Here is a 23,181-nt window from a genome sequence, read left to right as displayed (position 1 = left end):
TCCTATACAAAAGCCATGCGGCTGACCCAGAAACTATTTCACAAGGTCCCAAGGGAATTAAGGCCTCCACTGCCAAAAATCCATTACCTTCAGAGAGAGATTCCAGAGCTTTAGAAAGGTGGGGGAAAAAGGTATACACCTCGGCCACCTTAACCATGAGGGCATTAAACTGTCAGTTCCATATGTTAAAGTATCAACAGTTTTTGTTATCTCAGTTGAAAAGCAAAATGTCACAACCTGAACAACCAGAGTTGAAGGAGCTGCAGGATTTGCTGCGTAGTGCAGAGCAAGTGGGCAAACATACCTTGCAATGTGGTTTTGATGCCTTAGAGGCCTCATGTAGAGCTGCTGTTACAGGATCAGTCATACGTAGACATGCTTGGCTCAAAGAGCAAACCTTACCAGATCATGTCAAAGCTAAATTACTAGATGCACCTCTTCAAAAAGATGTATTGTTTGGTGTTAAAGCTGAGGAGGTATTAAAGAAAATGGAGGAAAAGGCAAAATCAATGCAAACAGTGAAAGATTTCTTACAGGTACAACCTCCACGTTTCAGTAGAAATTGGCCTTCAAAGAATTGGTCCTTTCCAGCCACGGACAGACCTCAAAGAGGTAGATACAGGCGCCCGAGGGGTAGAGGGCAATCTCAAGGATCATTTAGAGGCAGACAATGGCAAGCACCTACACCAAGAGGTGGTGAGGATAGTTCACAGCCATTCAGAAAGCAGACCCAATGACTTTCCCCTTTGCATGCCAAGCAAGGCTCAAATGGCAGCACCTTTAGGCGGAAAACTGGCATTATTTTCGAAAAATTGACATATTGTCACAAAAGACAACTGGATCCTGGACATTATAGACAGAGGCTACAGATTCCACTTTCACACCCTTCCAAAAATGAGAGGCATGCCAAACCTGCCACACAATCAAAGGGCAGAGGCACAAAAACAAATTTCAGATCTCATGGACATAAAAGCTATTCAAGAGGTACCTGCACAAGAACAGGGTCAATGTTTTTATTCCAGACTATTCCTGGTACCAAGGAAGGGCAAAGATTGGAGACCTATTTTGGACCTATCCATCCTAAACACATATTTACTGCCAAAATTCAAGATGCTCACATTACAGCAGCTTCTTCCCATGCTGGGCAAGGATTCTTGGCTGGTAACATTGGACCTCAAGGAGGCATACCTGCATGTCCCAATCATACAAGATTGCAGAAGATACCTCAGATTTCTTGCAGGTTCAACCCATTATCAATTCTCTGCATTGCCCTTTGGCTTATCTACTGCGCCCAGAGTGTTCACGAAATGCCTGGCATCAGTAATTGCCTTCTGCAGACTTCAAGGGATACAAATATACCCATATTTGGACGACTGCCTGATCCAAGCGGACAGCAAACACACTCTTCTGAAACACCTGGCGTTTGTAATAATGTTGTTGAATTCTCTGGGATACACAGTCAACAAAAAGAAATCAAGACTAATACCCTCTCAAACAATAATTTTCCTGGGTGCCAGCTTGGATACAAACACCCAGATGGCCTACCTCACGCCAGAGAAACAAGGGCAACTAACTCAATACTTCAGAAAACTGGCAACCTTCAACAGGCTGACTGCAAGGAAAATCCTGCAGGCTCTGGGATTCATGGCATCTTGCATCCTGCTAATCCCATGTGCAAAGCTGCATATGAGGAAACTTCAATGGTCACAACACAGCCACAGTTTGGAAACAATTATACCACTGATTCCATGTCTTCAAAAGGAATTTCTGTGGTGGGCTCAAGCATGCCAAAGGAACATAGGTCTCTCATTCTGCAAGCCTCAAGCAAATCAAGTCATCACAACAGACGCCTCGGACTACGCCTGGGGGGCGCACATGACAGATCGGTGCATTCAGGGCAAATGGTCACAAAAAGAAAAGCACCTACACATCAATCAAAAGGAAATGCTAGCAGTAATAAATGCTATTATGGCTTTCAAAGACCTACTGCATCCAGGCCAGCTATTGATAAGGACAGACAACACCACAGTGATGTGGTACATAAACAGGGAGGAACCCATTCATACCCCCTATGCAGGCTAGCCATGTCTCTTTGGAACATGGCTCTGGAATTATAAATCCAACTTCAAGCACAGTTCCTGCCAGGCAAGGAAAACATGCTGGCAGACAACCTGAGCAGAAATATGACAGATCCACACGAATGGAAGTTGCATCCTCAAGTTTTTACAAAGATAATTCAAGCATGGGGAAGGCCAGACATAGATCTCTTTGCCACCCACAGAAATTACCAATTGACAAAATTCTGCTCAAGGACCTTTCATCCAAAGGCCTGGAAAGTGGACGCACTCTCTTTCAGTTGGACAACAATGACAGTTTATGCCCTTCCACCTCTTCCTCTGCTGCCCAAAGTTCTATTAAAAGCCAGAGCAGACAGATCAAAGATGATTCTCATTGCTCCAGACTGGCCAAGACAGCACTGGTACCCACTCCTGAGGAGCCTGACGCATTCCCCACCATGGATCCTGCCTCTAATGCCTCTTCTACTGACTCAGCACAACTTCAAAACTCTTCACAGTCAGCTGAAAACAATCTAGCCGCATGGAGGATTCCTTAAATTCACAACAGACCCTACTCTCCAAGGAGGTGCAGGATGTCATTTTGGAGGCCAGAAGGCCTTCTACTAGAAAAGCCTACTCCACAAAATGGAAACGGTTTTGTGCCTGGAATCAGAAAAAGGGTCAGAATCCTGGAATACTGAATTTACCTCAAATATTACAGTACCTAGCTGAGATGCTAAGCAGTGGACTTTCATTCTCCTCCATCAAAATCCATGCCTCAGCCAGTTCTGCAGAGTACAACACTGATCCTCCTTTATTCTCTCACCCTCTCTTAAGACAGTTCCTCAGAGAGGCTAAGAATATAAAACCCCCAAGGAAGCAACCAGTACCTGCTTGGGACCTCAATTTCATTCTAGAAAAACTGACCCTGCCTCCTTTTGAGCCAGCTGCTTCAACAGAACTGCAATATTTGTCATGGAAAACAGCCTTCCTTCTGGCTATCACCTCAGCACGCAGGGTTTCAGAACTACAAGCCCTCATGGCTGTACAGCCTTTCATCATTTTCCATCAGGACAGAGTTTCCTTACGAACCAATCCTTCCTTTATGCCAAAGGTAGTATCCAGGGTAGCCTTGAATCAGGCTATCCACTTACCTACCTTTTACCCTAATCCACAAAACAAAGGGGAGAGACTACTACATTCCTTGGACATACACAGACAGCTCCGTTATTATTTGGACAGAACAAAGCCTTTCAGAAAATCAGAGCAACTCTTTGTGTCCTATGCTACAGGTGCTCAAAGGAAGCCTATTTCCAAACAGACAATCTCAAAATGGATAGCCCACTGCATACGCTTTTGTTACTCTTTTCATGGTAAAACTGTACCTACAGGCATCAGATCTCACTCCACAAGGGCCACAGCTACCTCTGCAGCTTTCCTCAGGGGGGTTCCTACCAAAGATATTTTGGAAGCAGCCACTTGGAGTTCTGTACATACTTTCTCCAAGCACTATCACCTACCATTATACTCCAAAACTAGAGCGGGCTTTGCCACTGCAGTCTTGCAGGGCATCCTGGCTCTTCCTAGTTCCACTTAGTGCCTACCACCCCTTTATTAGCTTTGGGATTCTACCCATCTGTTATGACTGCAGCTGTATGCACAATGAACATAGTACAGTTTTGTACCTACCATAAATGTAGATGTTCGAGTGCTAATACAGCTGCAGTCCAGGTTTCCCTCCCTCCTTCCCCTCTTGGGACAGGCCTAATGGCTAACACCTCCTCATACAACCTCATTGGGGTATTCTTTTATGGTGTATTTGCTTGCAACTACTGTTTTTTGATTATATTGCATTGCACTATTACATAAATTTATGTTTTGCCTTCCTTCTGGGGGCACCTGACATCTGGGGCAAGAAAAACTGAAGAAAATGGCGTCGGCTGGTTCTTTTATACCCCTGTCGCACTGACGTCAGGGAAGAAGCGACGACATCTGACGCCGGACCTAGACTTTGGAATTCGGCCGACCGAGGACCCGCCTGACGGCAGGAGAACCCATCTGTTATGACTGCAGCTGTATTAGCACTCGAACATCTACATTTATGGTAGGTACAAAACTGTACTTTCTGTGAATAGCTAAATACTGCAAATAGAGAGGCTACTGTGCTTACTAATTGCTTTACTGATTACACTTTCAGTATATAGGAGTACCACAATTACACTCCAAACCTGGGAAAAAGATGACATTGTTAAGATGCTTTCTGATTTAAGGAACGTGCATGACAAAGTTTTGCTAATCATCTTTCAGAGCTGTTATGTTTTACTCTCTCATCAAAGCATAAATAGCAGCTAGCACATAACAACACTGGGAAGCTAAAAATAACATGTTGCTCCACCATGCTTTTTTGAGTATTTCAAAGCACGCAGAATGCATATTTAAGCAATAACCTATGACTGGGTGTGGGTATATCAGGATTTACCCACACCCATAGGTTGTTATTGTGATTATACAGCGACATTATTTAAGAAAGAAATTACTTACATTTCTGAAGTAATGTCTTTGTATGACAGTGCCGTAATGTTCCTCTGTGTTGCTTTCCTATCCTTCTGTGTTTGTTAATGTACTGTGCATGCGTATGGGACTAAGGTTTCCAGACATTGTCTGAAGGATATGAAGCTTGAAACTCAAACGCATGTCATTATTTGTGGATTTTACTCCTCTGTAATTTGTCAGAAGACCACAAATGTTATCAGGAACAGACCGATAGGCAAAAATCTGGACATTCTGTGAAAATCTGGACAGTTGAGAGGTATGCCTCTGTAGCATATATGAAAAGAAAAGTCTGGTTGATAAATGGTACTTTAGCGGCCAGACTTTTTTCCATCAGTATATGCTCGATTTACAGTGGGCACGTTGGTTGGTCTGTCCTGTCAATGTGCTCATTTTTGATTAACAATGACCTATCATTGTATAATAAAGCTTTTATAGCTGTTACAAGATCATAGATACACTTTACTACTACCACCGTCTGTGAAGAAGCAGTAAGTGTGCTACAGCTTTTAAAGCTATAAAACACTTTGTGTTCCTACATTTCCTTTTCTGCTCTTATAGTACATGTTATACATTGGAAGCTCTGTGTACTACAGATAATTATGACAGCCCTATATCATAATTTTCAAAGCTGTAAAACATTTACATTCGTATATTTTTTCTCTGTGCAATGGGTAATGTAAGGAGCAAGAAAAACTCCACATACAACAAAGGTTTATGATCATGTGTCTCCTGTAGAGTAAGTATGTTCTCACATTGGATGTCAAGGTTCACATCGCTCTTGAGGTGAACTCCTTTATAACCATTTCTCAAACATATAATAACTTAGTTGTGATCAGGCACATGCTCATTATCCTCTGTATTAGTCATTGCTAATTAACTGAAGTAGTTATACTTATTAATGTGACACACCTGCAGATTTGTAGACAAGTATATCTTGAAACTGGGAAAAACATATTTTCATCATTTGTGGATATATGTAGTGTTAATGTCTGCTCATCTCTCTTGAGTGATTTGTATTATGTTGTTTTTGTTGCTTATTATGTTGTACTGTACCTCTCAACTTCCTAACACAAGAAATTGGACAAAGCCTTAAATAATGGGGGACAAATATTCAAAAATGGGGACAGGTTTTAAATAGTTCATAGTTTTAGGACTAAGCTAACTGCCCTTGCGAGCCATTTTAAGCCTAGCCAATTATCCCTTGTGAGACTCAAACCCTGCACCTTGTGTTTGTGAGGCAAACACCTTCGCCATTAAGCCACCCTCCCAAAAGAAGAAGGGAAACACAGGCTCTGATGAGATTTGAATTCATGACCCCTGGCTTACTAGACTAGTGCTCTAACCCCTGAGCTACAGAACCATACTGCTTATAGCAACTTAGAATGTTGTTAGAATAACATGTTTTGTGTTAGCTTGCATTTTCTGAATGACATGCAGTCTGAAACACACATGTATATCATTATTTAGTGATTTCAATCCTCTGTAGTTTGCCAGAAAAACACAAATTTTGAGAGGGGCATACCAAAAAATATAAGACAAAAATCTGGACATTCTATGAAAATCTGGACAGATGAGAGGTATGTGTTATATCCAAACCGTACTGACATTTTAATGTGATTTTTGTTTACAACTGGTGTGACTTCTTGCCAGAATGCTTCCTGTGGATGTTCTCTTGTCTCATCAATTTGTACTGGTAGTATTCTGAATTTCTGCTGTTCTTGAGCATTTTTACTGATAGCATCAGTAATCTTTTGATTTTCATCATTAACAAGCCCCCATGAGTGCTAAAGCTGTCAGAAATAAATGCTTAATTATATTATTTAGCCTTTATTACAGGCTGAACTGGTCTCTAATTTAGAGTTTATGCTGATTATCTGTCTGAAAATCCATCCTTAAAATTACTTGACAGTGTTCACAATATTTTTTTTTAGTTTCAAAATCCTATACAGACATTTTTGCTAATCTGATAGCTTGTAGTGTTAGGGTTATAAATGCTCTGTTTTAGCTTCCTACTCCTTCACTAAAAGTCTCTGTACATAGCCAAAATGGTGGGCACAAGCAGTGCATAGTCAAGGCAAGGCACAGTTCAGAGAGAGAGGGGATATCATTTTCTTTATGTGCCATGCTTTAGTTTGGATTAAAGAGAATAAAAAGTACTATGTATTAGGAAAACTTAACGTAGGTGGAGTTGTCCCTTAATTTATCAAGAGACTAATATAATTGTGTGTGTTCTCTTTTATTCTAGAGCTGGTGATGCTCCTGGAGTGGTGGTCAGGAACTGATTGTACACTTCACACAGACCCAGAGAGCTATAAAAAGTTTGGGAAGGAGAATGCGATTGTAGTTCTCAATCATAATTATGAGATAGATTTTCTATGTGGCTGGACTTTCTGTGAAAGATTTGGTGTCTTAGGGGTAAGTGAAATTTTTTTCTATACACTTTTATTCAGTTGATTGACTAAATGTGGTTGTAATCTGTTCTGCTGAAGTACAGTGTTCAGATTTACTAACCAAAGATACAATGTCCTCTCAGTATGGCAGGGTGAAATAATTAATATGGTACCTTTCTGGAGTCCGCATCAAGCATGTTTGCATTGTCTGGATAACTGTGTGAAGAAATTTGTGCCTTTGATGCCAGTAATGTGTAACATTATCACACAAAGCAGTTAGTATGCATCACTTTAACAGTGGTTTTCTAAGCAGCCAGTATGCTACAGAATGAACCTCTTACCACATGATTTGGTAATATGCACAGTTTTCCATTATATAAAGGGGTTAGAACTAATCAGATAATAACATACATTGTTCTTCAGTTTCACAGAAATCTACACCATAAATGTTATTCATGTTTTTCATTTATGACTATTGTAAATAACTCCATTTCAGTTTCTTTAAAAAAGTCAGTGCTACTTCTGTCCTGCTTTAAGATGGAAAGTTAAGTGGGCTATAACTAAGCATGTGACAGCAAGTAAATCATTGAAGAAGACAGGTAAAATGAAGCCTCACAATTTGCGCTGTAGAACCAATGAAGTAAGTTTGGGATGGAAGGAAGGGAGAGTGCAGAATTTTTATTTTGATAAGGAGTTTGGAAAATGGCCAGCAAATCATATCTGTAGGTGTGTGGATGTGAGCAAGACTGTGGCATTGACCTTTTAGTAAGGAAAACTACCCTGCTTCCCTTTTTGAGGAGTCCTCCAAGTCCAGTGCAGCTATGCAGACTACAACCTGATCCTCACTACGTTTGGAATAAGATAGGTGTGCTAAACTCAGATTCTCTTGGAGCATGAGTTCATATCCCAGTATATGTTATATTCAGGCAATGAAGTGTGAATGTCATGAAGAAGCCCAGTAGCAGATGTTGGGAGATAAAGAGATAATTGCAGGTGCAAGAAGACCCCCAAAGCTAACTGTGGGTGTCATAAAAACAATGCAAAAAAAAGATGAAGAGAATCTTGAGGCCTATGACACACACAGCTCTGGTCTGATTACTGACCTGGACACTGATGAGTTAGCTGGAGAGAGGGGGAGGAGTCATACTAGAATAATAAGGCTATATCTGTACACCTTTCACTGGGAATGGGAAGAAAGACATCTCTCATGCTTACTCCTTCTACTTATTGAATCCCTAGTGGACACCAGCACCACTCCCATGTGACATATACTTGCAATGGGTGCAGGGTTGCTAAACGGTTACATCACCTATTAAACACTTGCTGAAGCTTGTCTGGGAGCTAGAGCTTACTGCAAAATCTCCTTATGGCTGCAAGAATGATGCCCTGTCATAATTGTCTCTTGCCCTGTGGGAAAATGAATGGGCAAGATTAGAGCAGCAGATGCTGGAGAAAAGAGTTAAAAAAAAAACAAAGTAAAAAGGAAAAGAAGTCTAAGGTGTATGTCATTCTGCAGTAACTTTGCAATGTTAGCCTCTTTTCTTGGACTAGAGCTGGATTTTCTTATCTTGTTTAGTTCAGTCTTTAATGTCTAGTAACTTTCTTTTGTGGTATCATGTCCTTCCAACCCTTGTAATTTAGACTGTAAATACCACTTTTGATACCTGCCAGGCTGATCCTGCCATCTCCAGCATCACAGCTGTGTGCAGCCTTAGAGATTTTGGCATTGACTGCTCTGTTGGCATGCCAGGGAGATGAGACTTAGTGACTGAAGATCAGTTTTCCCATCTTGTGAGAAAGGTATGGCCTGAGCTGTTGTGGGGCTGCTCAATAGTAGTGGCTCATAAACTGCTCCTCTGGAACAGAGCACAAAGTGCAAATAATTGATGATCTCAGGCATCCTAGTAGCCAGCATATAGTAGCATATTTCCAGTTTGCGTACAGCGTTATTGCATGCTAAGGGTTAGTAAAAAGTTTATGCAAGTGTACTCAAACTCTGCTATGTCATTAAGCCCTATGATGATGATCCTGACATTCAGCCATCTCCTTAGACCATTAAGGATCTAGAGTCATGGATGTTTCTATTATGTATTGGACCTTGAGTCACTGGAGTAGTGAAGAAGTTAGACAGGTAGCAACCTAGACCAGGAAGTTACACATCTTTGGTTGTGTCATGCTTCCTGTTGTCTCTTTCATTAATTCATTCTGCAATGCCATCTTTATCCAGTTCGTGGTCATGGAGGAGCCAGTGCATGCCCTGGCACCCAGTGGATGCAGGACAGATAAGGACAGTCCATCACAGGATATATGTACACACATGCATGCACACGCGCACACACACACACACACACACACACACACACACACACACACACACACACACACACACACACACACACACACGAACACACACGCAAGCACAGACACACATACACACACACACACACACACACACACACACACACACACACACCCACACACCGATGGGAAGTTTGGGGGCTCACCAATTCATGGAACAGGATGTCTCTGGAGTATAGGAGGAAAATGAATCACCTGATGAAAACCCACAAGAATGCAGGGAAGACATGCAAACTCCACACTCCATTCCTGCCTCTTCTGACTGGCCAGTTTGCCTTTTGAAAATATTTTCTGATCCTCATCTGATGAGGATGAGATGATGGGGCTGATGCCAAGCCAGTTAAAAAACATTTCATAAGAGAGAGAGATATGACATAGCAAACAGTTTGCCTGATGAGGCAGCTTCCACCTTTTTGTTCACTCAGGAATCTCACAAGAGGTATTTGTGCCACACACTTGATAAGCTGAATATATTTATTAAACTTAAATGTTGCAGTAAGGCTAAATAGAGAGGGAGGAGAGGATGTTGACACAAACTTGTAGAGTAAAAGAAGATAACATATGGAACTCTAAATCACTTGTTTCACATCATATTGTAAAGGAATATTTTTGTAATTCAGTATAAAATAAAAAAAACTGTCACCTTTTGAAATACAGAAAGCAAATAATGCTACTTATTCTTTCCCTTTAAAAGATGTTTTATTTTTTTTTTAATATGCAAACAAAAACATGCTTAAATGAAATACTATCTATGACTATAGTAATAAAACATTTGTACTGGTCAGCTTCTCATATGACCTGGTTAGTAAGCTATAAACTGGTGTGAATCCTTTCTAATACATTCTATAAAGACAACAAATCTTGTCAGGCTTTAAGCTTTCTCAGTCAAAAAACTCATAATATCAGTTTTGGGTAGAAAATAAATATGTGGATGCCAGCGTAGATCTCCACTCCTGTCAGTAACCCCCTGTTATCTCAGATATGCCATTGTTGTCTTTTTTCCCCTCTGCTTGTGTCACTCACTGCCATAAATCATTCTTATGATCATTAAACCATCAAATTTCCTTCACTTCAGAAGCCAGTAATAAAATTAACTTTGACCAGCCAATTACCAGTATTTTCTAGATTATTAAAAATCCACGTTTTTTGCACATAAGTAGTCATTAGTTTATGCTGAGCTAGAAATTTATGTAAAAGATGTCTAGTAGGTTTTCTTTATTCAGAAGCTCAACAACTCTATGCAGTAAGCTATATCACTGACCAAATGAAAATAAAAACACAGTTTGGATGAAATAAAAGGAGTCTTTAGTTGACAAATAAAGTGAAAGATAAGTTTTCATCTATTAAACTGTTTTCAAGAGCTGTAGACTTGTTTAGCTTGGTGTTATTGAAAGACTTAGCTTCATGTCTTAACTAAATAGAGCTAAACTCAAGTTACATCCAGCAGTTACAATAAAAATTAACTTCCCACCCCTAAGTTCAAGGGTATGATACTCTTGTCAGTCATGTTGTGGTTGGGGGGTATCAGGTCTGTCTTGGAGTGTGTGAAAGAGACTTGCTCAGAGTCACATTGCAGGCAAATCTTGGTGGAAGGAATCAAATCCTGTACATTTGGTTACTGAAAGCATCTTACTAACAATTCAGAGCTTTATTCCTTTGTGCAAACTGCCATCACCTGTTGACAGGTTGTCATACTGAACATTGTGTGCAAAATGCATTTAAGCAAGTATGTAATATGTTTATGAATGTGGAATCCTGTTTTATGCCAGTAAGCTTTGGAAATAACAGACACAGTAAATGTGGTCTCAGTTCCATGAGATCTGTATTTTAGCTGAATTCTTTGGAAGAAGTGTGTACCTCATGATATGCTAATTACAATAATTAGCTTATTACCATTAAAGTGAAGCCGCGGTGGTGCAGCAGTAGCGTTGTTGCCTCACAGCAAGAGGTTCTCCCGTTTGATTCTCGGCTGGAGCACCTTCTGTGTGGAGTCTGCATGTCCTCTTCGCGGTCGAGTGGCGTTCAAAAGACATGCGTGAATGGGCGTGCCTTCGTTGAAGGTTGGGCGTCGGGCTGGCACCTCGGCACCATAAAAATCGACTGCCAATCATTAGCAGACCAGAGTTCTGCTGTGGTGACACCTAACCGGGAAAAGCCGAAAGAAAAACAACCATTAAAGCCATGTACCCGTATAAAACACCTTGCATCTAAAATCGGATGAACTTTTCAGAGTTTTGAATCACTTTTACCTCTGGAAAAATACTATATCTGTCTGGCTTCTTCAACACTCCAGTCTGTCTGAAGAATTTAACACGATTATTCAACTGCTGCTGTCAATGTTGGGACAAATCTGGCTTTACTAAGCTCCATTTGGTGATACAACTTAAGTCCCTCTCTACAGCCCTTTAGCATCACAGTTTCAGTCTCTATTTTCTTGTGATGAAACTGGTTATTAATGTCTGGTTGTTCATCTTACTGAAAGCAGATTTAGCATAATTTTCTTTACAAATGCCCAACTTTTCTTCACGCTAACTACATGAGATATTGGCTTAGCTGCAATACTAACAATTTCAGCTTCAGGCTGCATGATTTTTTTGGCTTCTGAATTTTTATGTTGTCTTAAATCTTGAAGTCCTTTGCAGTTTCTACCACCAATGCATTTTGTCCTGCCAATTTCTTTCCAGCATTTCCTTTATTTTGTTTTGGTTTTCATGCATCAGCAGTGAGGCTAAAGTAGGTAATCCACTTTTCAGCCTTCCAGCCTATGACAATGTGAGGTGTTGCCATCTGTGCCAGGGAGAATAGGGCAGTGCATGTGTAACATATGCCAGCAGAGTTAGCTGGAGTTTTGTAGATAGTTTTGTGTCATTTGACTATCACACTGACTTGTACAGATGCTTTTGTAAAAATATTTCAGGAGTGTTGTTATAACTGATTAAATGTTTATGCTTAAACAAAGAATTCTGGAAGGGAAGAGTAGAAGTTTTTGAAATTGTTCTATAATTTCAGGTACTACAACAGATCTTAGAACAGCTGTGTGTGTGTACTGTACAAGAGTCAGGTGATCAAATGTGATGACATTCTATTACCAGCACTGAGAGGATGAAACTTACACAGCAGCTTGTTTTGTTTTATTTTCTTTGGCGCTTGATATAAAAATCTGTTACAGTTATCATAGTCAGATTAGTTCAGTTCAGTAGTTGGAAGCTCATCACCTTGCCTTGTGGAAGTAAGCATACCAGCATCTAATCTTGCCTTACTGTATTAATTAAGGTAGCTAGGGAACACTTATTCTTTAGACAGTCAGGAAATACAGTGAGATTAGTTGAATATTGTTTTTCTCCATCTATTTGAATCTGTCCAACTGTGTTATTTTTATTTCTCCTGTGATTGAAACTCTGATGTTTATTGTATTTTGATATTTAGTATTCTCATGTTTTTTTATTTTATTATTTATTGTGATAAACTGAGAGGCTGCCAGCCTAGCTAGATTTATTTATTTATTTTATTTTACATTAGTTGACCGGGATAGTCCGACTGGATATATGTCCATTTTCAGCGGAGGCCCAGGATAAAAGCTCCAAGATAATAATACACATTGAACATTTAGTAAATGCTAATTTCAAGCAGATTACAGTCATAAGGAATACCAGCATTTAGCACATATAGTACTAACTTATTATAAAACACTTTACAAAACATAACATTATTTTCAGAGTTGTGTATACATAACATTACATTCAGGTTTAACTCACATTGAGCAGCAGTTATGCAATTGACTCCTCCCGAAATGGTGTGGTAGAAAAAAGTTAGAAGTTGTTGAAGGTAAGGCACCTTAGTAATAGAGAGGTCACTAGTCGGGGTTAGTGCAAGGACATAACCAATGAGTTTTGAAGTATTTCTTGAGTTTGTTTTTGAATCGAGTTAGTGCGGGTCCTAGGGTCAGGTCAGCTGGGAGTCTGTTCCATGTTTTTCCAGCAGAGTTGGCAAACAGAGAGTCCCCAGCTGAGTAGTTGGATTTGTATGTTTGAACTAGGAGTCTAGTGGATGATCGCAGTGGCCGGGTGCTGGTGTAGGGGCTGATAATATTTTTTAGCGCAGGTGTATTTTCTGGTTGGTAAATGACTTTATGTGCCATTATTAGCTGGTTGAACTGCAGTAGGCTAGGCAGTTCAAGCCATCCTAGGCGATTTAGGTTGTGACAGTGGTGTGCCTGGTAGGCTGTGCCAGTAGCAAATCTAGCAATGTGGTTATATCAGGATGATAGTTTATTAAGATCTGTTTTGCTTAAGTTTGAGAATAGAGGTGAGGCGTAGAGAACAGTTGATAGTAGATGGGAATGGGCAATTGCAGTTCTAGCAAGTGGGGTAAGGAAAGGTTTGATTCTGTAAAGAGAGCCAAGTTTTTTATTAATGGTTTTGATAGTTTGATTAATATGCGCATCAAACGTCAGGTTATCAACTACGACACCTAGTAGTTTAGTTTGGGCTTCTGGGGAGATGATATTGCCATTGTTAGCAGTTATGTTGAAGGATGGTAGGGGGGTCCTGCGTGTGGGTGAGAAGAGGAGCAGCTTAGTTTTGTTGGGGTTTAGGATTAGATGTTGATTGGAGAGCCATTTTTCCACTGTATTGAAGGTATTTTTGGGTTAATGTGAATAAAGTAGCTGGTGAGGTGTCAGAAGAAATCAGGGTGGAGTCATCCACATATTGAATGCAGGTAGCATCTGGGATGACTGAATGAAGGTCGTTGATAAAGATGGAGAAAAGAAGGGGTCCTAGTATCAAGCCCTGGGGGAGATGATAGCTTGTCCTGCCATAGGTCTGCCTGTTGCCTGCCCTGCAGGTAGGATTGAAACCATTGGAGTGCATGGTTGTTTAAGGAGAAGGCCTTCAAGGTATTTATAAGCATTTTGTGGTCAACCATGTCAAAAGCCTTGGATAGATCTAGAAAGAGTGCTGAGGATAGTTTGTTATTATTGGGGTTGTGGTTAATGACCTTAGAGAAAGAGAGGAGGGCAGAAGTAGTACTGTGGTGTGGCTTAAAGCCATGTTGAAATTTGGACAACAGCTTGTTCTGTGTGAGGTAGTGTATGAGCTGTATGCGTACATACTTCTCCATAATTTTAGCTTGAGGTGACAGAATAGCTATGGGTCTAAAGTTTGACAGTTCAGTGGAACTGCCTCCTTTATGGAGAGGTATGACGTGGGAGATTTTCCATATAGTGGGTACAGTTGCTTCAGATATAGCTCTATTGATCAAGATTAAGATGGGGTATGCTATGGTGTCGGTAGCCTTTTGCAGATAGTCTGCTGGGAGAAGGTCGGCAGCCAGGGTGGTGGGTCTTAGTTTCTTAAGTAGGGCATGAATAAGTTGAGTAGGAACAGGTTGGAAGGTAAAGTATGTTTGGGTACTGGGTGTGGCTGCATTAGAATTAGAGCCATTGGGAGAGAGTTGGCTGGCTAGAGACTGGATAGTCTCTGTGAAGAAGCTGTTAACATTATTAACAATGTCTACTGGAGATTTTTGTTGGGAAGCTGAAGGGGGTGTAGTGGCAGTTTGGCCTGGGTGGAGTAGTTTGTTTATTCCTGCCCAGAATAAGAAAGACACTGGAACCACCACGAAATAAAACAACAACTGATTTAATTAGTAGAAGAAACGAGCGCTTTCACGCACATCAAACGTGCGCTTCATCAGGTTACAAAGAACATAACTTCTCTCCATCCTTATATACTCTATAAATCACATAGTAATAAAACAATTAAGCAATAAAATCAACCATTAACATATTATATTAACTAAATAGGAAGTCTTGACCAAATTAGGCAATGTTAAAATACTGACACCTAGGTGTCGATTACTATAAAACACCACAATACAATATGCAGGATGCAAATCTCCAAGACATAAGGGCTTAGTGAGAGTGTGCTATCATGTCTCCACTTCGTTGTATTAATAGATGTATCCTGATCATAGCTAATGAATATTAAATGTAATCAGTCATTCTGTCACCATGATGAATCACCAGAGAATGCAATGTGAAGATGTATAAAAATGCACAAATCCTATATTAAATTATATGTGGAACCCATCCTAAATAAGCTGAAAAGAAAAAGAAAGATATGGAAATATGAAGAAAAAGGAGAAAGGGGGGGGGGGGAGAGGGAGGAAAGGGAAAAAAGGGGGAAGGGAAGGGAAAGGAAGGAAGTGCAAGGAAGTAAAGGAAGTGATAGAATGAAGGGTAAATGGAGAAAAAAGAAAAAGAACTGAGACAATAAAATAAATATCCTGAGTCAAATGGAGTGACAAATGGCCCCCATCTATTATAGAAGTGCTGGTCTGATGCTGACTGCTGTGTTGAGTCCTGGTTCTATGTGGGCTCTAAGGGACAAGATCCATTTTAGCTCATTGAGCTCAAGGGATCCTGTGGAATCACCTTCTCTTCTATTTGGGTATTGTATCTGTAAAACTCTGAACTTAAAAATATGTTTCAGATGAGTCTGGCAGTGTTTGGCTAAAGGATTCCTAACATTGGCCTTCCTAATGTCGTAGACATGATTGTATATTCTATCTTTGAGTCTGCGTGTGGTCATACCCACATAGTAAGCCTCACAGCTATCACAACTAGCCAAATAAATTACATTTGTGGTCTCACACGTAGCGTAGAAGCTGGGCTGGAAAACCAGACCCAGGTCCATACGTTCAAAACTTTGATTAGTAACAATAAATTTACAGATACAACACTTCCTACATGGATAGGTTCCTTGTTTAATATTAGTTCTAATGTCCAGTGTGTTTATCTGGATATTGTCCTTACACAATATCCTTTTTAGGTTATAACAATTATTATACCTAAAGCTAGGTTTATTACCAACTATTTTCAACAAGTCATTATCCATGGTAAGTAGTTTCCAATTTGCTTGAATAATGTCCCTAATATACTGAACGTCATTTGTATATTTGATGTCAAAATATATTCTATTGTCAGTCCTAGTCCTATTCACATAGGTTACATGTCTCTTTGTTCTACTATTGTGTGGTGGTCCGCTATCCTGCTGGGAGGAGTCATATTTATATCCTGATACCAATTGGGAGGGATAACCCCTGTCTAAAAAACATTCAGCCTGAAAGTCCAACAACTCCTCTTGTTTGTTATCAATATTACACAGTTTCCTGATTCTTGACATTTGGTTATTAACTACATTGGGAAAAACATATCTGGGATGCATACTCCCAAAATGGAGTATGCTATTCCTCCAGCATGGTTTCCTATACAAGGACGTAGTAATCTCATTAAGAAAATTCTTTTAGATAGTAAGTTGAGTAGGAACAGGTTGGAAGGTAAAGTATGTTTGGGTACTGGGTGTGGCTGCATTAGAATTAGAGCCATTGGGAGAGAGTTGGCTGGCTAGAGACTGGATAGTCTCTGTGAAGAAGCTGTTAACATTATTAACAATGTCTACTGGAGATTTTTGTTGGGAAGCTGAAGGGGGTGTAGTGGCAGTTTGGCCTGGGTGGAGTAGTTTGTTTATTCCTGCCCAGAACTTTTGAGGTTTGTTTTGGTGTTTTTGCAGTAGATGTAGTAGTAGTTCTTTTTGTCTAAGGTTATAGATTTTTTGGTGTCATTCCTTAGCTGTCTGAATCTTAGTTGATCAAGTGGGTAGATAGAATTTTGTAAATAATTCTATGTCATTGTAAACCTTAATATGATCCACAGGCTTGTTTGACAAATGTAAGAAAATGGTGTTATGTGCTGAGATTCAAAAATGTAACCACAGTGTACCCTGCTGGAAGAAAGCTGATAAGTAAAGAATTTTACAACTGTGTGTGATCTCAAGCTAGGAGACAGGATGTCTGCAGCTGGAAATTCTTTCTATTGTCTTATGACAGAGATAATTATTAGGTTTCACATGTAAAGTGTATTTTATTGCTGTGACTTCCTGGCAGCTGCAGTTCACAAAGAAATGTTAACTTTTAAGTTCTGTGAGCCTGGGAAACTTAAGCAGAAGTAACAAGAATGATGTAATCTGAAATGACTCAGCAGTAATGTGTATTATCAATTTAAGAAGTATCTCAGGAGAAAGAGATTGCATTTTGTATTTTGTTCTGAAGCTGACAACCACTCACCAGCACTTTGCTCTTTAAGTAGGATTTAGATCTTAGTATTTCTCTTAGAGATGAATAGAAATAGCAAGATTAGTCTAGCTCTTTTCTATATTTATGTCAGACTGTCCTGCAGTGTTGTTTTAAAGTATTTCCTGTGATTTCTGAACTCTCTATTGTCACTGCGTTGAGTTAATAAGTAATGTCTTGCGTTTTTATTATTTATTATTAAATATTTTTAAACCTTTCAACTGTGGCTGTTTTGTGTAGAGATATATAAGCTCTTAGCATACTTGTATGTATTTGGTGATACTGTACAGGCCACTCCTAAATAGCCTTCAAGTCTCAATCCCACTTACCAATTGGATAATAATAACACTGCACATTAGAACTGGACACCTTTTGGTAAGGGCCTTTAGAGTAGCTGATAAGAGTAGTTGGTGGCAGGTGGTACTATCGTATAATCTGGGCAGAAGGGGGCATAGCTGGAAAACCTGTGCCAGCCTTCCCCAGGAGTGTCTGTGTGTTTGTATATAAACCAAATCTCAAAGTGTGTGTGTGTCAGCTACTTGGACAGGGGCACGAAGCATTGGTTGGACAGAGAGGGTACTGGAGGTTTTGGCTTGACTACTTGGCTGAGATCTGAACCCCATAGCTGTGCCAGTGGAGAGTCATATTGGGGATCTGGAGAGAAAGGGAGAAACCAGCCCCAGACTGACTGTGATTTCTGTGTGCTCTTAAGGGAAATTGTACTGTACTGTGTATGTACTTGTCAACCTCCCAATGTGGACTCTCCTCACTGGTACTAGTGGTGAGGATTGAGGCTGCTTAATTACTGCGCCATTGCATGGGTGTCACATTTATTATTAAATATTTTTATAACTTTCATTGTGGCTGGCCTTTTAGAGAATACTTTTAACATCTTGAGAGTACCTGTGCTTATTTTAGTGACACCTTGGCCACTCTGAAAAGCCTGGCTGCTTTGGTTGCACTCTACCATTTATGTTGGCATTGATTTTGCCCAGTATAATTGGATACCCTTGTAAGAGCCTGACAGTTGTTGACTGGTGGCAGCGAGGTTACCTTATAGTCTAGGCAAAAGGGATACAACTAGTAAATCTGTAACAGCCTTTCCCAGGAGTGTGTGTGTGTGTGTGTGTGTGTGTGTGTGTGTGTGTGTGTGTGTGTGTGTGTGTGTGTGTGTGAGAAAATCAAATACCCGGGTGTGGATTTGTCAGCTTCTTGGAACAGGGACGCAGTGCTCCAAAGTGGGTCTTGTTTGGGATCTGGAGAGACAGAGAGTCCAGTCCCAGTGAAGCATGTTCCCTGTGTGCACTTGGGAGAAACTGTGTTTGATGCAGAGAGCTGCATTTGAAAATACTGTGTAAATCCATTCCTGTTTTTAGTGACTGTCTCTCACCAGTGTCAGTGGTGAGGATCGAGGCTCCTTGATTACTGGCACAGGGTAAAGAGAGGCTGTCACACACTCATTAACAGCTGGACTGGTGAACGACTGAGGCTATGGAGTGGAGTATTCCTGTATTCAAAAATTGTGAGATGACAAATCCCCATAGCTTTTGTTACAAATGCTTCTTATGAAATTATTTACTGTTTGGACAGTGCTTGTCACTAGAATACAGATTGTGTGGCCTGGGTGTTCTATGTCTGAATTCTATTTCATGCTCAGATCTGAATTCTTGACCATTGTCAAGTCATTGAGAATATCAGGTATTCTCCTGTCTTGAAAATATAAATTTGATACATTAATCACACCTGCAGTTCTGCTTGCCAGTTACATTTTTTTATTAATAATCCATGCGTATAAGACACATGACATCTTGAACTGGAACAATTTGTTCTATATAACATCAGGAGTTGTGCATGGTTTCATCTCTTCCTTTATATTGTTGTTATGGTATGAACTGAGACTGCACAGCTCTATATTATTTGTTCTGTTTGAAACAGCTTTCCATGTCAAAACATTACATCTCCTAGTCTTTCTTTGCTTGTTACCTTTTCCAGATGTGACTTATATATCCTGCCAAGCATTTGTTTTCTCAGTTGATTTGAAAATATTATTTTGTTATTTGAGCATTATGCACTGGACAGAATATACAGTATATATATGTTTCTTGAAAGACAAATAAGGCTGATTTCCTTTTTTTTACTGATTACTTTTGCTCATGCCACCCTTTTGAGGAGATACGCCAGTGTTGGTACACTCCTAACATCCTTTTACTTTTCCTTCTGTCAGTAACTGTGGTATTTAAAGAATTAGTAGTTATTGTAGCTGCACTTCATGTTTCTCTGGTGAGAATGAACTGCTTATCGTATCTGTTGTGTGTAATTTCTTGCATGGTCTGTATTTCGGTTTCACATTATTCTTGTGTAGATTAAGTAATATTCACTACCTTTTTTTACATTTTTTCATTTGTTGACTGATTTAGCTGACTAGATGCAAGTGTCCCTTTTCAGAGGTGAACTGGAAGCACTGTCTAGTTAAGAGACTTGGTCAGAATCACACAGTAGAGAAATGGAGTTGGAAGGAGTCATACTCTGTAGTCTAGACTACAGGAAAACTGCCATTAACAGCTTAGACCAGTAATGCCCTGTGCTAATTGCCAGACAGTTTAAGAGGTGCCTTGTTAAGACCTTTCTGCATATGTTTTGCAAGGGTTTATGACTTGTTTCCACTTGGACTTCTTTACTGCAGACACATTCATTGACTTTTCCACATCTGTACACAATTGCTGACTGTGTGTGTGTTTTCACGAGCGCACGTATGCAAGCCATCATTTATGCTTCTATACATGTCCTTGACCCTTGTACAATTTGTCTGTTCTCTTGTAAGATCACAATTATTAAACTTTTCTGACTGGCATCTATTTGAAATGGAACTAGCTTATTTGTTATGCTTTCTGAGTGACTAGATAGCACAAAAATGTGATAAGAATATTCTTGAAAACATGTGTACAGTTGGTGTACACTTAGTGTAGGCTTTATCGAATCTGGCTCTATGTGTGTTTTATTTGTTCTTGTTATGCTGATCTTTATGCTTTTTTTAAAAAAGCATTTTTATTATATCATCACATTTTAAATTACCACAAGTTCACATACATTAATAAAAAAGAAAAAAAAGTATACTAAGTTTCAATTATCATTGTGCAGTATACATGTTTTCTTTTTAATAATTTTTATTCAGTCCAGCGTTACATAAATTGCTCATTTCCTGCCTTCCCTTAATCTTCACTCATCATCCAGAGTACTATTCTGCATGTATTGTTCCCACAAATTCTGTTTATTTCTATGTGAATTACTCCTTCCTTTTTCTAAAGGGCTCATCTCATTTGGCTTTATCAGTTTTAAAATATTAAAAACTTATGTAACAGCTGGCATAGATTTTAATTTCTGTTTTCTAGTAACTGTTTTTTTATGTTTATTGTTTTATTTGGTTTTAAAACAACAAATAAATCAATTATAAAACAAACAAATAACTATGTACACAGGTCTACAGCTGATCAATCCATCAAAGTTATACATCAACACCAATTAATATTTTTCAAGCAAGTCTTTAAGTTTAAGCCAGTATTTATATGAATGTGTAATATTAGAAGTTCTTATCTTTATACTTTGCAATTCACTACTGCAAACAATTCACCATGCTAATAAATGCAATACTACAGGGGGTAACTTTACTTTTCTAGTTTTTAGTAATTACTTTTCTGGCTATAGCGAGAATAGACTAAAGAAGAGGCACTTGGGTTTTTGGAATTGTCTCAAGAATCTGAGCATTAAATAAAACTAAAGATTTAGAAATATTACATCTGTCTGACTATAGAGCTTGAAAAAAGTTATTAATTTATTTCCAAAAAGGGGAGATGACTTCACATTCATATACCATATGTGTCCAATCAGCTATTATTTCGCAATCACATCTCCAGTATTTAATTCTGTTTGATTTTTACATAATTATAATTTTGTTAGGAGTGATAAAAGCTGTGTGCAAAAATTTCCAAGTGAAAATTTTCTAGTATAATGAAGATGTAGTGTTAGCTGCAGATTTTAATATTAATTTCTTGTAATTTTCGAGAAGTAGTTCCAATAGGAATTGGATACATATGTGAAATCAAGCTTAAGAATTTTATCAATTTGTGACAAATATGATTTATTTTTCATTGCATTATTATTGATATTTATTAAGAATTCCAGTAATGTGGGCAAAGATTTTTTTTATCTAGGTTAAATATCTTATTTACCTCTCTGTTCACAAAGTCAACAAATATTTGTAAAATTAACCAATTCTCAGAATCTTTATTGTAGTCTGACCTTAAATTTTCAACAGTGTATATATCAGTACCATTTAAGAATTGATGCTAATAAATTAAATTACTTTGTTGTTTCAGTACTAGCATTTTGTTGAAGTTATGAGTTTCTAAGCAGTCATTTGTGTATATGCAACTGGAATTATAGAAAATATTAATTCTTTAATACAATGGTTAGAATGTGTGAACTTTTGGAATGAGGAAATGATGTTCTTTAAATAGGGAATTTGAGAAGAGGGTGTAATACAATTTACACAAATAATCTTTTAATAACCAGATAAAACTATTGGGCACTATTTGTTTATGAATGGTTGTGATATATTTATTATTTTCTAATAATATTTCTTGATGTATTTGTTTCCATTTTGAATGATAAAAATGAATTTATCCACAATGCTATAACTTTTACAGTTGTTGAAGTAGCATACAATTGAATATCAGGGAATCCTATTCCACCATTATCCCAACTTTTTCTGTGCCAATCAAAGGAGGCTCTTGGTTTATTAAGATGCCAAACAAATTAAATAGAATATTATTTACCTTCTTCATCAATTTTTTTTTGATAGAGATAGGACTAAAGATTGTAAGGCAAACAGTATTTTAGGGAGAATTATCATCTTAATAAGCATTAATTCTTCTTCCATGGTAAAGAAGAATTTGTTCCAATTTGTGACTAAACTTTAAATTTTATCAACAGCATGTTGAAAGTTTGAATCATTTCTTTACTAATAGACATAATGGTTATACCAAGTTATTTCATTTGATTGCTATTCCAATTGAAGTTAGGCTATTTTTGTATGAATTTTTATTAATTAAAAATGTACTTGTTTTATTATGATTAAATCTTAAGTTTGAGATTTCTTCAAACTAACTCATAGAACTAATTATATGTTCTAATGAATCTTCTATATTTTCTATTGTTAGTAAAATATCATTAGCAAATAGTTTATAGGTTCATAGGTGTGTACTAGGCTAACGGCCCTGGAGCCTATATAAGCCTAGTCCAAGAAGTTTCCCTGGCATCATACCGCCCAAAGTTAGTTCCCAGTGCCCCTGTCAAGCAAAGTCACTGAAGTGATCCCCAGGATGAACTTCCTATTGCCCACCCACTCATCAAGATTTCTCTTAAAGAGGGCCTGTGAAGTGCTCTGCTTGACATGAATGGGAAGTTTGTTCCAGAGTATGGGAAGTCTCTGGGTTAGGAACCTGTCCCTCCAGCGTATTCTGTTTTTTTGTGGTAATGAGGTTTAGGTCCCTGGAGTGTGTGGCATGGAGGGATTGGGATTTCTTTAGGTGTAGCATATCTAGCAGCTCTGGGTCTGACATGGCTTTGTAGGTCAAGCAGAGATCACCTCTAAGTAGGCGATCAGAGACAGAGTATAGCTGGAGTTTTTTGGG

General features: G+C 38.8%; 1 protein-coding gene across 3 annotated transcripts in view; it reads left to right on the top strand.

Annotated features, from left to right (window-relative positions):
• The window catches only part of AGPAT4 (1-acylglycerol-3-phosphate O-acyltransferase 4), a 1,187,234-nt gene that overhangs the window by 594,357 nt on the left and 569,696 nt on the right, over positions 1-23,181 (top strand). For all 3 annotated transcript variants that reach the window (XM_044068028.1, XM_044068026.1, XM_044068027.1), the window contains one exon: positions 6,856-7,025. In XM_044068028.1, coding sequence (XP_043923963.1) covers positions 6,856-7,025 — 170 coding nt within the window. The remainder of the gene's footprint in view (positions 1-6,855; positions 7,026-23,181) is intronic.

The sequence above is a fragment of the Protopterus annectens genome, chromosome 1.part0 (genome assembly GCF_019279795.1).
Source record: "Protopterus annectens isolate FY-2018-M chromosome 1.part0, PAN1.0, whole genome shotgun sequence".
NCBI lineage: Eukaryota > Metazoa > Chordata > Ceratodontiformes > Protopteridae > Protopterus > Protopterus annectens.
This window is presented reverse-complemented; position numbering and strand designations above follow the sequence as displayed.